The 16916-nt window shown below is 33.2% G+C and overlaps 3 protein-coding genes across 6 annotated transcripts in view; 2 read left to right on the plus strand and 1 right to left on the minus strand.

Moving 5' to 3' along the window:
• Positions 1–9739, plus strand: part of LOC145945515 (uncharacterized) — a 163181-nt gene extending 153442 nt beyond the window's left edge. Inside the window, exon 11 of the mRNA XM_083054578.1 lies at positions 9717–9739. Within this exon, the coding sequence (XP_082910704.1) occupies positions 9717–9739 (23 nt within the window). The remainder of the gene's footprint in view (positions 1–9716) is intronic.
• A 60-nt stretch (positions 9740–9799) lies between these two features.
• On the plus strand, positions 9800–12288 carry Oxa1l (OXA1L mitochondrial inner membrane protein). Of its 2 annotated transcripts, none has more exons than XM_083054575.1 (8): positions 9800–9986; positions 10192–10363; positions 10563–10739; positions 10848–10991; positions 11105–11190; positions 11278–11544; positions 11707–11866; positions 12034–12288. In XM_083054575.1, exons 1-8 carry the CDS (start codon positions 9921–9923, stop codon positions 12189–12191), a joined length of 1230 nt encoding a protein of 409 aa, XP_082910701.1. In that variant the 5' UTR covers positions 9800–9920; the 3' UTR covers positions 12192–12288. The 2 variants fall into 2 exon arrangements, with proteins under 2 accessions (XP_082910701.1, XP_082910702.1); XM_083054576.1 differs by having other exon boundaries at positions 10273–10363.
• A 100-nt stretch (positions 12289–12388) lies between these two features.
• LOC145945509 (transcription initiation factor TFIID subunit 6) lies at positions 12389–16116 on the minus strand. Of its 3 annotated transcripts, none has more exons than XM_083054567.1 (9): positions 15965–16116; positions 15386–15621; positions 14905–15223; positions 14333–14736; positions 14049–14252; positions 13750–13923; positions 13366–13588; positions 12954–13300; positions 12389–12857 (listed from the first exon to the last, which is right to left on the minus strand). In XM_083054567.1, the coding sequence occupies exons 2-9, from the start codon at positions 15533–15535 to the stop codon at positions 12762–12764; spliced, it is 1917 nt and encodes a 638-aa protein (XP_082910693.1). In that variant the 5' UTR covers positions 15536–15621; positions 15965–16116; the 3' UTR covers positions 12389–12761. The 3 variants fall into 3 exon arrangements, with proteins under 3 accessions (XP_082910693.1, XP_082910694.1, XP_082910692.1); XM_083054568.1 differs by having other exon boundaries at positions 15905–16111; XM_083054566.1 differs by having other exon boundaries at positions 15858–16111.
• Between the last annotated feature and the right edge of the window lie 800 nt (positions 16117–16916).

Consider the following 16916-nt stretch of genomic DNA (forward strand, 5'->3'; position numbering starts at 1 on the left):
TTATTCCTTTTAATTTTGTAATTGAGGAAGAAATAAAACAAATGTAGAATCATTTAATAGACAAGAAAGAGTATTGTAAAACATGCGGCCTGTTAGTTCGCGATAACTATGATTGCACCGACCGTGCAAATAAACCATAATGTGCATCACTGCCGAAGAGACAAAGAGCGAGAGAGGTCTTGTTGGTCTCACGAGAAGAGTGCGTTATGCTAGTTACACGCGAACTCCTTGCGACGAGCATTAAGCAAGCATTATGATAACTACCGCAAATCCTTGGCTCTCACGAGCCCACCACGGATATCCAACAGCTGTTCGCGCACGATTCTTTCTGTCAATGCAATCGTAGAACAGATTCGACCGTACAAACTTGAAAAAAATGTTGATTGAATTCTTTCTTTCTGATGCAAAAATACTACAAGAGCTATATTATATATTAAATAATTTTATTATTAATATATATTAATAATAAAATTATTTAATATATTTAATATATATTTTTTTAGAAATATAGGGCACTTAATATTAATATATTATATTAATATAATATATTAATATTATTAATATACATATAATAATTTATTTATGTTATTAATATGTTTAAAAAATTTTCATCTTAAAAAGATTACTCTGAAGAAAAAATTGAGAAAAAACACAGCTAGCTATTATTAAGAATTGAAACGTAACAATGTATACTTGATATATAAAGATCTATTTTTGACGCAGAGAGTTTAACCCTTGACGTACGATAAAAATTTTTTCTCACGCGACGAGCGAGCGATCGATCTGCTCCTGTCTCGAGAGATCGGCTCTCGGTGTGCGCAATCGCGGGCAGAAATCGTGCGACATTCGCCGATGAAGAAACTACTGAATGAAAGGAAACTAGCAGCGGTTCACACGAGGCTGCCGCACGCACGCACGCACGCACGCACGCACGCATGCATGCATGCATGCATGCAGGCAGGCAGACAGGTAAGCAAGCACGCACGTATATGCACGCATGCTCGCGTCGAGCATTTACTTTGAAGTAAAGCGATTTCCTTTTACACATTATGATCCCACACCGTGCCGCTTGGCGAACTATCTCTCAGATTATCCAATGCGCTGCTATCATTACCAGACACGCGAGCCGAAAAGGGCACCAATGTTGTCAGCGACGAGAAAAAAAATTGCTTCCTATCCAAGCCGATGAATGAGAATGACAGAGTCACCGGTTTCTCGTTTCCACATTTAAAAAAAGAGATTAAAATAAAATTAATATTTTATGTATATATGAATAAAATTGGTCCTCCGAAAAATAATGAAAATTGTCGAAAAAACACGCGACAAACGTAAGGGATATATGACTCTACCCTAAGATTAGGAAAAAACTAATTATAACTGCTAACGATTAAAACATTAAAAAATGAAAGAGCGCGTTTAAAAATGAGAGAACATTAATACAATAGTCCTCCTTTCGACAATAAAAAATATTTAAATAAGACGTATCATAACCCAACGTTATGATATCTAAATCGCGACCCTATAATTTCGAAAGAATTAATTATCGCCCCTAATGATTAAAACTTAAAAAACGAAAGAGTGCGTTTAAAAATATGAAAAAACATGAATAAAATGATCAATTTGATAATAAAAAATATTTTAAAAAGACGTATCATAATCGAAAGTTATGGTGTCTATATCGCGACCTTAAAATTTTGAAAAAATTAATTATCCCCTAATGATTAAAACTTAAAAAACGAAAAAGCGCGTTTAAAAATATGAAAAAACATGAATAAAATAATCAATTTAATAATAAAAAATATTTAAAAAAGATGTATCATAATCGAAAGTTATGGTATCTATATCGCGACCCTAAAATTTTGAAAAAATTAATTATCCCCTAATGATTAAAACTTATTAAAAAATAAAAGAGCGCGTTTAAACATATGAGAAAACGCATAATGACTGTACTTTGTCTTTTGATTTCTGCGCGAAAATGTTACGTGATAGAATGATCTGAAAAATTGACGACAAATATTTTATCGAATTATGTGGGATGCATAAATTAATTAATTTAAAAAAATTAAATGCGAAATTGATTGGTGAAAATTTGATGAATTTTTTTTTAACAATTACTCGATTTATATTTTATCTTCTCTCTGCTATATTTTTCTAATATGTTACATCTGTAAGATTGCAGCGAGACAAAACTGCAGTCATCTTCTCCGTCGATTGTGCGTAACAAACATCGCGATCGCGACTTTCTAATTACAAATCGCGCAATTAGCTGTGCCAGCAATTTTCGCGGAACACTGTTGCGAGATAATAATTGAATCCGTTGCAAGATTTAATCTGTTATACGTAGCCCGGAAATGATGTTCGCCATTTTACCGGTCGCTTTCAACTTTCAGAAAGCGATCACCGCTAATCCTTTGAGTACGATAATATATGTACATAATCGGCATTTAAAATATACGAGTTATACAAATCTATATAAAAGTCATAAAGTCATAAAAGAAATTATAAATTGTTAAATATCTTTATTTATATTAATTTGAGTTTAGATATATTTATATACACAGAGAGAATTTTCTCTTAGAATTTACCCTGAAAATCATGGTAATCGTGAGAAAATAATAATATCTATTATAATATAAAATATAAAATATGTTTGATTAATTTTACTATGCAGTTTAATAAATCCGATCAAACATGTTTTATATTTTATTGTGATAGATATTATTTTTATTGTGATAGATATTATTTTTATTGTGATAAATATTAATCAGAAAAATTCTCATAAAATTCTTCCCATACCATATTGTCTGACGATTACCATCATTTTCAGGGTAAATTCTAAGAGAAAATTATCTCAGTGTAGAATAGATGAATCAAGATTTAAATCCTACTCAGTTATTGAAAAAAAAGATATTAATAAAATCGATTTTTTCGTTTAATTCGATATCTGACGTAAGAGAAGAAAAGAATTAAGAAAGGTGTAATTAATTTCTGTAATTAATTTGCTTTTGATCCGATATCGAAAGGGTTAAAAGACTATACATAAACGCTGACGCATTTACTCGATCGAAAGAACTCTCATCGAAGTTTCTCGAGAATTAAAAATTGACGGGGTTGTGAGATCGGAAGGATGCCGCATTTCCTGGACAGAACTCCCTACTTTACGCCCGACAGGTCAACCGGTTAGATAATGGGCCCACCCCCGAAGAGGAGGTGGAGAACGAGAGGAGGCACGAGTAGTGAAGCTGTCAGGGAAAAGGGATGACACTTTGGCCCCGACTCACGTCAACGGCGCGCATCGCAGGCCCTTTGATCGCACCGATAAACTGACTGAAAGGAGCTTTTCGTGTCGTTGTTTCCACGGTAATCTGATTAGATCGGAGCATTCACGCCGTTTTTCGAAGATTACCAGAGTATCATTGATTTCCCGTGATAATTCATAGCTTGTTTCATCGATCTTAGATTATTTCTATGTCATTATATTTTATTTTTCGTTCGTTTCGTATATCGCGTTATTTTATTTTTTTTAAAATTGAATATAAGAAATAATATGAATATAAGAATTGTCATAAATTATTATGTATCTATCATTAATATTTATATGTCAAAAAGGCAAATGTTTCTAATAGATCATATACACATTTATATATCAAATATATTATTGCAATGCATTTATTATTGCAATATATTTAAAAGATTTCAAGATATCAAAAAAAAGCCGAAAGAAAGAGGAAGAAAGACAAGAAAGATATGAAAGAGTGTTGTCTTCTCTTTCTCTCTCTCTTTATTTTTCTTTCCACCTTTCTCTTTCTCGGATCGTTTTAAACGTCTTTATGAGTCTCGGCTGTTAACACGACCGTCAGAGCAGGTACGGCCCTTTTTCGGTGCTTGATTTCCCGGTATCTGCGGGATCTCACAAGTGACTAGCGTTTATCTATGGAAGACTGATGAAGCTATGATGGAGGGATCGAGGGGGATAAACGGGGGGAAGGCACGGCATCGAAGAAGCACCGGCACTCTCGAAGATTTGTGCGTTTCGAACTCACCTCGACGGCGGTTTCCCTGGCGCGAGAAGTCATTCCGGAGATAATCGCGAGAGTAGATTGGGTCTTCTGACAGATACTTGGACCGTTTTATGAATGAACCGAAGTTTGGCTCCGAATACCGAAAGAGCCAATCTTCTTTCTTCATTCCAATTATTATATTCGAAGCTAACGATTTCTACAATTCCAAGCAAATCCTGAATTGTACGAGTAAAATTGAAACATGCTTTAAAAAAAAAACTCGATCAGTAAAATCTATCCTTTATCGGTTAAATCTTTATTATTTCAAAATCGCAAAGTGATACCATCGTGCAATAACGAAGCTAAATAATTGAGCTTTCGCATCGTGCAATTATTGATAGAAATAATTAAACGATATCGATATAAAATGAATAATTAAATGCATTAATATAAATGAATAATTAAATTTACATTACTAACCTTACAATAATTATAACAAATAATTAAACGCCATTAATAGCTGTAGTTATATAGAAATAAAAGACGAATGATTCATTATTTTATCAGATTAAATAAAAAAAGAGTAGTAATAAAAGAGACAATTAGAAATATTTTATGTTGATTAAATATTATACTTTTAAATATGCATATATAAAATTATATCGTAGTGGAATAAATAATTATTAAAAATGCTATAGTGTTAACGATTATCTCGCTATGTAATATTCGCATCCTTACGTTATAGAATCATTTCTGAATTTGGATAGGCTGAAGGGAAGAGGGCGAAGGACAGGACTGACAGGCAACGATGGTTAAGGTGGGTTTAAGGGAGTTCCAGGACAATGCGAATCTGTAATTATAAGCGCGCCGGGTCTTGTGCTTTCGCTCCTCTTTTTTTTTTTACGTAAAATCTCTTGCAGCCTCGTATTATCGCCTTAAATCAACAAAGCCGCTCTTCTGGTTCGAAGATGGTTCGGCAAAGGTATACAGGAACGAGGAGAGAAAGAGGAAGATGTAAGAGATGGGAAGGTTAAGGTTGGGAGGAAGAGAAGGGCGACCTGTGCAGCTATACGAACAGGGCATACGAGAGGGACTTTAATAACAGGTCTCGCTTAATAACCCACGTCCCGCGCAGCCCCAAACTGAATGTCATTGCAGTAGATTCGATCATGTGACTCGGCACTTAATCGGCCAGAAGGCATGTAATGATTGACTCTCTCTCCCGCGAGATAGGATGTAGAACCGGGAGATTCACCGGCGATCCAGCGAACAATCGAATTTATTCGCCGGATTTGTGTAAGTAATCGAGTGAATGAATTTTTTATTAAATTTTTGTAAGAAGTGAAAGCGTTTCGAGATTTAAATTGTACGATTCAGGATCTGCTTGGATCAGAATTGGGAGCTTCAAATAATTGGAATTTTAAATTTATCGAGTTTTTAATCAAGATAACAATGTTATTCACTTACGCAGATATTTAAAAGTATATCAAGTTATGTATATATTATTTATGTACTACGATACTTGATTTCGATGTACGCAGCATTTCAACGAAATGAGAAATTTGCAGAAGGAATTTCCACTTTTTTTCACTCACTAGTGTGTTGCCACAATACCAATCGATTTAATTAGTTATATTTTTTTAAATGTCAATTCAAAAACTTCAAATTTTTAGATAAAAATAGGGGGATAATACTGAAGGAGAGCTCCGTGCTCTCCAATTTTGCCGAAACTTTACAATATTGTGTATTTTTGTGCGTAAAACACGAATCTGTAAATTAAAATTGTCGTTCTTAAGTAGAAAAAAAAATTACAGTGGGTTTTGCCCCTCCCTTCCCCGCAGAGGACTCGGATTTTAATTTACAGATTCGTGTTTTACGCACAAAAACACACAATATTCTAAACGTGATATGTTGAGTTTATTTTGATATCCGATCAATATTTAGGCGTATATTTTTCTATCGCTTTATCAATAAATAATAAAATAAATAATTCGACTCACATTTCGACTATTCTTCTTCTCCAGTCTCGGCATAGTCTGGATTCCTCGCCGGCACCATTTTTCCATTAGGAAACCAACCTCTGCGTCGGGAACTGTCCTCGTAAAACAAGCTTCGAAATACTTGCACTCGCGTTACTTTTTTTCGTTCGCAACGCGCGGCGACGCCCGGGTTTTAATTATCACATTTTCGACGCGTTTCGGTAAAACGCGAGAATCGCGAGAGCTTATTCGCGCGTGAATAAAATTGATGCTCCATTTTCGCGTAGCCGTTTTTTTCAAAGCCCATACTTATCGCAGGGCCTTATCGAACGACAACGGCGACTTCCCCGCGACGCACTCAGGAGTCGCTGATATTCAAAAATTGGGCACTACTTCTACTATGTTTTATATTTTACTGACTATTTAATGATGAAGAAATAGCGAAGATCAAAAAACCTTCGCCGATTATTTATTAGCGAGCGCATATTAAAATTCTTTTAGAACAACACAAGCGCGCGCCATTCCTCAATTTTATGTTAAAAAGAATGATACAGAAATCAGCTGTGATAACTGTCAAAAATATTAATCAAGTTTAAAGTACTATAATATTTTATTTAAAACATATTATTATTTTAATTTTTATAACATATTATTGTTTTAAAAAGTAATTAGCAAATTAACTCTTTAATCAGCTGATTTCTGTCAAAAAATATTAATAAGGTGTTAATTTGTTAATTAAATTTAAAATAATAATAGGTTATAAAATTAAAAATAGTAATATGTTGTAAATAATATGTTATAATAATGCCTTATCTGCGATTAATATTTTTTGACAGAAATCAGCTGATAACTGTCAAAAATATTAATCGAGTTTGAAGTACTATAACATTTTATTTAAAACATATTATTATATTAATTTTTATAACATATTATTGTTTTAAAAATTAATTAGCAAATTAACTCTTTGATCAGCTGATTTTTGTCAAAAAATATTAATAAAGTGTTAATTTGTTAATTAAATTTTAAAATAATAATAGGTTATAAAATTTAAAATAGTAATATGTTGTAAATAATATGTTATAATGTCTTATCTGCGATTAATATTTTTTGACAGAAATCAGCTGATAACTGTCAAAAATATTAATCGAGTTTAAAGTACTATAACATTTTATTTAAAACATATTATTATTTTAATTTTTATAGCATATTATTGTTTTAAAAATTAATTAGCAAATTAACTCTTTGATCAGCTGATTTCTGTCAAAAAATATTAATAAGGTGTTAATTTGTTAATTAAATTTTAAAATAATAATAGGTTATAAAATTAAAAACAGTAATATGTTGTAAATAATATGTTATAATGTCTTATCTGCGATTAATATTTTTTGACAGAAATCAGCTAATTTCTGTCAATAAATATATTAATCGCAGATAAGGCATTATAACATATTATTATTTACAATCTATTACAATTTTACATTTTATAACATATTATTATTTTAAAATTTAAATAGCAAATTAACGCTTTATTAATATTTTTTGACATAAATCAACTGATTAAAATATTAATTTGTTAATTAAATTTTAAAATAATACTATGTAATAAAATTATATATAATATGTTTTAAATAAAATGTTATAGTACTTTAAACTCGATTAATATTTTTTAACAGTTATCAGCTGATTTCTGTTAAAAAATATTATTTGACTTTAAAGTATTATAATGTATTATTTTATAACATTACTATTTTAATTTTTATAACATATTTTTATTTTAAAATTTAATTAGCAAGTTAACGCTTTAGTGATTTCAAAAGTTGATTTCAAAAAATATTAATCAAGTTTAAACATTATCTTTATATAAAAATATGATTCTTTTTTATGTAAATTCGAGAAATGACGCACGCTTGTGTTGTTCTAGTAATAAAAAATATAACCCAAAATAACTGTGCAAGAGTGTTTGTTAAACAAAAAATGAATGTCACGCATTGCCGATATAAATATTATTATTTCTTCATATTTCTTCAAGACTTGCAATCTCATAATGTTTTACGATACACATCTGTCTCTCATATACATTTTTTTCACAAAATTATTACCACAAAAATTACCCAAAATTAAAATAAAAATTGATGAGACTCACCGATACAATGCGCAGCAGCGGAGTTATAAACTGTAAAATATAATTAGCATAAATACATAGAAATTATATAGGGAAATTTCATATAATTGATATTTCGAAAAATAAAATTATTATAAAATAATAAAAATTATAAAATAAAATAATAAAATTATAAAAATTATAAAATAAAATAAAACAAAATATATATTACAAAATAATAGTATAATAAAATAAATAATAGCAATAATATAATAAAAAAATTATTCACCATATAGTTGCTCCGCCGTTGCCCGATGCCACTCCGGGCCTCCTTTCTTCCTCTCTTTTTCCTCCGTGTTCCTCATTCCCTTATGTAAACTGTAAGTTGTAAAATATAAATCGAAATTATATAGTAAAATATAAAATAATTAATATATAAAAATAAAATTAATTAAAAAATTAATTTAATTAATTAAACTTAAATAGAAAATAATAAATAAATAATAATATAATAAAATAAATAATAAATAAATTATTTACCATATAGTTGTTGCCCGATGCCATCCTGGGCCTCCTCCTCGTAGAAGCTTCGGAACACTTGCACTCGCGTTACTTTTTTTCGTTCGCGACGCGCGGTGACGCCCGGGTTTTAACTATCACAATCTTCGACGCGTTTCGATAAAACGCGAAAATCGCGAGAGTTATTCGCGCGCGAATAAAACCGATGCGCGTTTTTTTCGAAACCATTTCTCGGAGGGCCTTATCGAATGAAGATGGCGACTTTCCCCGCGACGCACTCAGGAATCGCCGATAAACACAAATTACGAGCCTAATTCGTCGCGTAACGATACTTCGACACGATGATGCGAAAGTACGACCGGAAACGCGCAATCGCCCACTTAGAATATGACCGACAACGTTGAAAAACTCCGGAGATTTTCGCGTCAAAAGCGCCCGGTAATTCTCGCGATCCACCCTCGTGAACTTGCGCGCGCGAATTTTCGGCGGCTCGCGAGTCGGAGCTGTGACGTCACGCGGTTTCGAGAGAACGAACGTTGAGCGAGATTCGCGGCCTACGAGGTCAATCTCGCGCGTGCGATCGCGATCCCGATGTCTGTACACGCGACGCGATCGGATTTATATTAATAACGGAATAATTAACAGAACAGTTAACGGAATAGTTATAAAGACATTAATTAATATATTAACACTCGTACTTACGCGGACCGGCGATGGGCGCGCGAACGTTGAGCGTGAACAATGCGAAAGTACACCAGAGGGCAGCAGCATTCAAGATTGCGTTCGGAAATATATCCCTAGGGTGAAGCGCTCGATTGACCAATCGGGACAAAGAGATCCTCGGTCTCCGATTGGTCGGTCAAATTTTCTTACGACGTAATATATGGCGCCTTTTATGAATTGCTTATCTATTTGTGAGTAAATTACTTTATTTTTATTAATTGGCGTTTCGTGCGTGTGTGATGTTTGTACTGTATTTATATTAATTGAGATGTTTTATTTGATGAAACGAGAGCATTATATATTTTAATTATTACATCAAACGTTTATTTACTCTCATCGTGTCGATGATTCGTGTATTAAATAATTAAATTACTTGAAACTATTTCGTTATAGTGTCTCCATCTGAATGTGAATAGAATATACTTTTTAACGTTGTCAAACAAGATACTGGAAGAAATTTACATGACCGACGACATGGCATGTATCGTTTTGTACATAAATATATTCGTGCGTTTCACAGCTGATTCTTAATAAGAAAGGTATAATTCCGCAAATGAATTAAAAGTCATCTCGACAGTTCACTCGAAAATCGTAAAAATGTTTACACGAGCGTCCGCTATCGTTTGTCGACGAGCTCTTTTAAAAACAAACATAATATCACAGGTAAAATATTTTGCGGCTTTTAAAAATTATTTAGGTTAGGGTTATCATCTAGATTTTTGAAATATAAAAATATAAACCAACATGACATTTCATCGAACACATGTTATCTAATACATTCAGAAAAGTATATTTCAATATTCTGTACAATAATTTGGCAAAGTGATATTGTTCCTGAAAAAATGCATTGTTTCTTTCACTTATTTAGGAAGTGATTACGTGTAGACGTATTCATCTAGACTCTCAAATAAAACGAACTCCCAGAAGCAATTCCTTGCTTAATCTACAGAAAAACTGCAGGATCACAGGAATTCCTTTGGTTCGTTATGCCAGTACCAATGAAACACCATCACAGAAAAGTCCATATGATGAAATACCAGGTACTTGTAGAAAAATTACACAGTTAATATTTCTTATCTTAAATATATTTAATATTAGCAACTGAACTTACTGTGTGAATGCTTTCCTTTATTTTTAATCAAACTTGGTGTATAATTATATATAAGAAAAGAAAAAATTAAAAAGTTATATAAAAGCCTTTCCACTTATTATTTATTAATCTATGACTTATATATTTAGATCCACCAACACCAATAGAGGATATAGTGGAAAATATTGTGAAAGTGCATGCAAATGGAGAGCCAACTCTGGAGAGCATAGGATTGGGTAATTTTACTCCAGTTGGATTTGTACAGAAATTTCTGGAATTTATGCACATAAGTTATGATATTCCATGGTGGACAACAATTGTCATAGGTATCTTTTTTTATCTTTATTATGAGGTAAAAATCTAAATGAGATTTAATTATACATGTAATAAAAGTTATATAACACTATTAGTAATACAATTTTAATTATTTTCAGGTACTATTTGTGTGAGAACTATTTTATTTCCCCTGGTAATAAAGGCGCAGAAGAATGCGATCAAATTCAGTAATCACATGCCAGTGATAACCCAACTGCAGATGAGAATGTCAGATGCCAGGCACTGCGGCGATGAGATTGAAAGTATGCTAGAAAAGTTTTGTAAAAAATTTTCTTAGTTTTGTTGCCCAAAATCAAGTGGTTGTAAACTCACAGTAGAAATTACTAGAAAAAATATTTCTTTTTCTTGTAAACAGCTGCACGGGCTGGACAAGAGTTAATGCAATATATGAAAAAGAGCAACATCAGTATGCTGAAGAATTTCATAGTACCATTAGTTCAGGTGTGTATACAATATTTTTGTACATGTAATAAAAGAGTAAAAAGATAAGATAGAAAATAATTTGCTGATTGATGTAAAATTTTTCAGGCACCAATATTCCTCTCCTTCTTCCTAGCCTTGAGGGGAATGGCAAATGCGCCTGTAGAAAGTCTGAAACACGGTGGCTTTTGGTGGCTACAAGATCTCACTTTATATGATCCTTATTACATAATGCCGATAGTTACTTGTGTAACAATGTTTATCACAATCGAGTTAGGTGTGGATGGCACTAATATCAAGACTATGGGTATGATGCGATATGTCCTACGAGCTGTGCCCTTCGTCATTTTGCCGTTCCTGATACATTTCCCTGGTGTAAGTATAAGTATAATGTTAATATTAGGATATATTTTTATAAAGATTAATCCAAAAGCATTTATGTGTCATGAATATTTATATAACTAATAAAAATGTATATATGTCTGTGTGACTTTAAATCACTTCTCAACACAAGCGTACTTTTTTCATTTTTTGCAGGCTGTAGTAACGTATTGGGTATCGACAAACTTCATTTCTCTGGCACAAACTGGTTTATTAAAAATACCATCTGTAAGAAAAGCTCTCAATATGCCTATTAGAATAAAACACGCTACCCCAGTGAAGAGTAACAAAAAGTTTGTTGAAGAATTCCGGGAATGTAAGTATTACATTGCATAGTATTATCATATGTTAGAATAAGACTAATAAATTATAATTATAATCAATATTCGCGTACATACGTGAATAATTATAGATGGTATAAAAAGAATATTACATATGCATTTTTCACAAAAGTATGTGCCATAAATATTATTTTCATTTTAGCTTGGACTAATATGAAAATATCCAAGCAATTAGCTGCTAGAGAAAGAGCGGATGCAATACAATTTAGTGCCGCTGGTAAAGGACCCATAGTTAAGACATTTAAATATGATCCAACAAAACAAACAGGACAGTCAACTGTCCTCACGAAAAATAGATAATTACAGTTATAATTAATGTGTATTTGATTACACAATATACAACATAATCAATCAATAATTGTAACTATAATAAAGAAAATCGTATTTAATATAAAAACACTATTTTTAATAATACTTAATTGTTAAATATAGAATATTAAATTCACAATATTTCTTTAAATGGTAAAACAATATGTTCGTGTATGTGTGTATGCACGCGTCGCGTGTTACGTAAAGTTTAAAAATGATATAAACATAAAAAAAAATTTGCAGTTAAGTAAATAAAATACGAAACACCATTTAGAGACTTAAGAAATAGAATACAAAATAGCTTGTTTTAATTTTCATAAAAGTTTATTTTTTCTTTAAAAACTATTCGATCTTATCTAAAGAATGTATTAACTCTATAAGGAAGGATTTGTGGAAGTTCTATTTTCAAATGTGTTTGTCATTCATATATATATATATACATATACATACACACACATACATATATTCATATAATATTTATATCATATATATATATATATATATATGATATAAATATTACATTTACATATATATGTAGTATATATATATGTGTGTATACTTTTATTGAAACGAGTGTTCCTCTTCTGGACTAAGTGACCTCTCGACATTCTGTTGTGTTACGAAGACATTTTGCGTCGTCGCCGTGAGATTCGCTTGCTAAAAACATGAAAATATTTTTATAATTTTAGAATGTTTATTTATAATATACTGAAATTTATGTATAATACTGATGGATAAATGAACAGATCATACTTGCGTCACCGATGTATTAGTATGATTACTGGCAGACATGCACACTACAACTACTTTCGTAGTGGAACTTGGTACATGTGCCTTTTGTTGGCTGACATTGGTCTGTGCCAATTTAACTTGCTGAGGAGGAGGTTGTTGTTGCTGTGGTTGCTGCTGCTGTTGCTGTTGTTGTGCTTGTGATTGTTGCTGTTGAATCGCACCGGTATTTATATTGGAGGCAGTAGGTGTTTGTGAGCGCGACTGCAAGATGACGTATTTTTGTCCAGGGGCGGGAGTTCCGCCAGCACTTCTGCTTGCACCAAGCATAATTGTGCGAGCGGGTTGCTGTCCAGGACTCGGACTAGTCACTATAGTATAACATCATGATAATTATTCGCAATATGCGTATTACTATCGATAACGATTTGCTCACCTGTTTGCACAAGTGTTTTTCCCGTACAATTGGAATGTACCTGTTGATTCGTTGTAAGTGCTGTAGTTGTAGTTGTGGGTGTGGTTGCTAGAACAATAGGTTGTGTGCGAGCTTTTGCAACTGCAGCACACAATGCAGGACCTATATATCCATAATCCTGTTTGTAACTGTCCACATAATCGGGCGGGGATCGTATTGTTTTCAAAACTGGAGCAACTGATTTCTAAAAGTTTTTTTTTTTTGCTATATTTATATTTAATAAATATGTCGATGTATATTTTCGCTTTATAATTTTTTTTTCATTAATAAGTGATTGTGCAATATTAAATCTTAATGTATTCTACATTTCCACAAAGGAAAGAGTATTATTGAAATCAGTTTTACCACAAGCAGAGTTTTGATATGTCCCGCTCCATTTTTATCCAGTCCTTGGCCCTCAATGCATGATTCAATACGATCGGAGATAGATTTAATTTTGGGAATAACCAAAGCTTTGATCACTTCTGGACCTAATTCACAGAGTCCTTCAATTGCTCCATAAAGAGACGCTAATGGTGTCTGCAAAAAATCACTCTCTTTAGTTTCATAAAATAGATTAAATAATATAATATAATATATATATATATATATATATATATATATATATATATACACACTAAACATACACATCAAGTGACTGTTACCTGACTGTTTTTTGCCAATGCTTGACTAAACATACGGGTAACCCTAGTTTGTACATTATTTGTCGAGGTGTTAAAATTTTTACATATCTGTGCCATCAAGCGGGAAGCAAAGTCTCGTAATGCCCAGTGATTGTCTACTTCTGGTCTCATACACAATTGTCGAGAAACTATGCAAGTTGCAACCGATGGTATCAACTCGTGAAGCTAAGAAATATAATATTATTTCAATATATTATATGAAATAAAATAGTAAGTCAATTTAAAAAAATAGCTAAGTCTTTTACATATTTCTCCAGATAAAGACTCGGGTTATCGAGTAGAGCCTTGACCATTCGCATGAGGTAGATGAGTAACGCGAGATGATTCTGCACCACGTTGACTCGCACACCTTCCGCGATAAAGGTGCACATACGCGCCAACATTTCGTGCAAACCCGGATCCGCCGAGAGTGACTGAAGAGCCTCCGCTCTGCGAGCTTCATCGGATCCGACACATGCTTCGGTTATTTCTTTGTAGTACAATTGTTGTTCCACACTAAGCTCGTGAGTTGCAAGCTGTTTCACGTGGATAGTCTCCACATTCCTTAGCTTTTGACTTTTACCACCACCACCCGGTTTACCGATACCGATGTTTTGATTCTTGCTAGACAGCTTAGTCGTCGGATCGACACTCTCCAGTTTTTGAGCATCTATTAAAATTAACATTATGATGTAATTGGCAATTTGGAATATTATATATTTGCAAATTGTGTTCATATTTTTTGAAATTTCTTTTGAAACTTTTCTTTAATAATTTTATTATGTATAAAAAAGAATAATTCTTTTTTCATAAAGTGTTTTATATGAAAAATCAGAACCTTTTGATACTGGTGGTGGATTTTCCGGTACAGTAGGTTGTACCCCATCGATACACAGCCAATGAGCACGCAATGTAATTTCCAAAGGTAACTTAGGCCATGTTTGTCCACCAGCCATAGATACAACCTCGTTAAGATCAATCTCCTTTTCCTCCACGAAATGCAATTCCCTACCACCACCCGATGCAAAGCGAAATGGTATGTGATCCTTAGCAAAAAATCCATATGTTGGCTCAATGTTTTTAATCTTCAATGCATGATCTATATCATGCGTAGTCATTCGTTGACGTTTCCCATGCCTCATAAATTTTGCAGCATCCTATAATCAAAAAATTATTGTTAAGTTTTGTATATTCTATTTTATATACATATATTAGTATAAAAAATAAAAATTGATAATATATTAAAAATATAAATTTTGATAAATTTGAAATTGTCTTTTTAGCAAAGATTCAAATTATGTAGAGTATATGTAATTAACCTGAATTATTTCTTTTAGCCTGTAGCTAACATCCTCCGCAACATCCTTTGCAGCCTCATCTGGAAAATTGCCAACACCAATACTTTCTGCTATTACTTTAATGGATTCTTGAGACAAAGTTGTCCCATAAATGGATTCGCTTTCACTCATTTTGGAAACCGTTTCAGGTATCACATTCCATATACAGATACGATAGTTTTATCTTATAACTGAGTGCTTCTTATTTTCACAGTTTCCTGCAAATGTAATAATGTTGTGTCATTCTATTGTAATAATATTTAAAGCTTAGAAAAAGAAACTTAATACAATGATAATGCAAGTACAAATAACACACTTTTCCTTGTTTGCTTGGGTAAATGAATAAAGACATTTACATATTTGATAAGTGAACGTTATAAACAATACATGTGTATCGAAAGAAAAATACGAATTATTTACAAAACTGTATTCACACAAATTTCAGATTAAATACCACAGATGTTTGGACCCTATGAAGAATGGAAACATGAATCATCTTACATCGTTTGTACCGAGCCCAAGTTCCTGAGGGTAAGATTACAAGAACAGCGTTATTTTTACCTTGTTCTACTGGCATAATACACTTTTTCAAGATTATCACAAGGTTAGATGGAGCTACGTTAAATCTACACCTATACACTATGCACGCCGATGCATACTGATGCAATAAATATGCATTACGTTGAACGCGCTAGTTGGTCGGCCAAGTCTGAGGAATCTCACCTGTGATTATATAACATATAGTGCGGTATCGCGTGCGAATGTCTGCTCGCCGAGTAAACCAATCAGAATCGGAGGAGCGAAGATTCCTTCGTTTTGATTGGTCGTCCAAACGCTGCCTCTTCCGATCCAGCCTCTCCAACGCAATTCCGAAATTATCTTGTATTTGAATTATGACGAGACATTTTCCACCAATAATCGACAACTTCCGCGTTAGGGTGCGATTTCACTATCAATTTGTCGCTAGCGTCTAACTGATCACGTGATCTGATTTGTGACGCTAGCGTCAAGAAAAAGCTTGATTTATTCAGCTTTCAGAGAACGAAGAACGAGACGCTTGCATAGTTGTAACTTGAACGCTAGGCTGTTTTCACGCCAGCGTCAACAGACGCTAACGTCAATTTGTTTTTATTGATGCTTGACGCTGAAATCCAGCGTCACAGCGTCAAGTAAAAATGCACCCTTACGATACGCCATAAAGAAGAAGAAGACAACGAAGGGAAACTCTCTACGCAAAGTTGCGCTGGAAAATTCCGCGATTAGCCTCCATATGTTCTAGAGACTTTAGAGAATGCTCGACTGTGATTCGTCGATTAGCTTACGGCGAGAGGGAGAGAGCGCGTGTCGATATGCGCGCGCGTTCGACTTTAACCTTCAAGTGGCGCTGCGTCATGTGGTCGCGCGGCGGTCGGAATTCGGTGGCGCGGAGTGGGGGAGAGTGGTGGGGGGATGCGCGCGCGGCGCACGGCGCACCCCCCCACCACTCTCCCCCACTCCGCGCCACCGAATTCCG

Source organism: Prenolepis imparis, unplaced genomic scaffold, assembly GCF_030444845.1.
Source record: "Prenolepis imparis isolate NDT839.2.m4 unplaced genomic scaffold, iyPreImpa1.0 SCAF_14, whole genome shotgun sequence".
In the NCBI taxonomy this organism is placed as follows: Eukaryota; Metazoa; Arthropoda; class Insecta; order Hymenoptera; family Formicidae; genus Prenolepis; species Prenolepis imparis.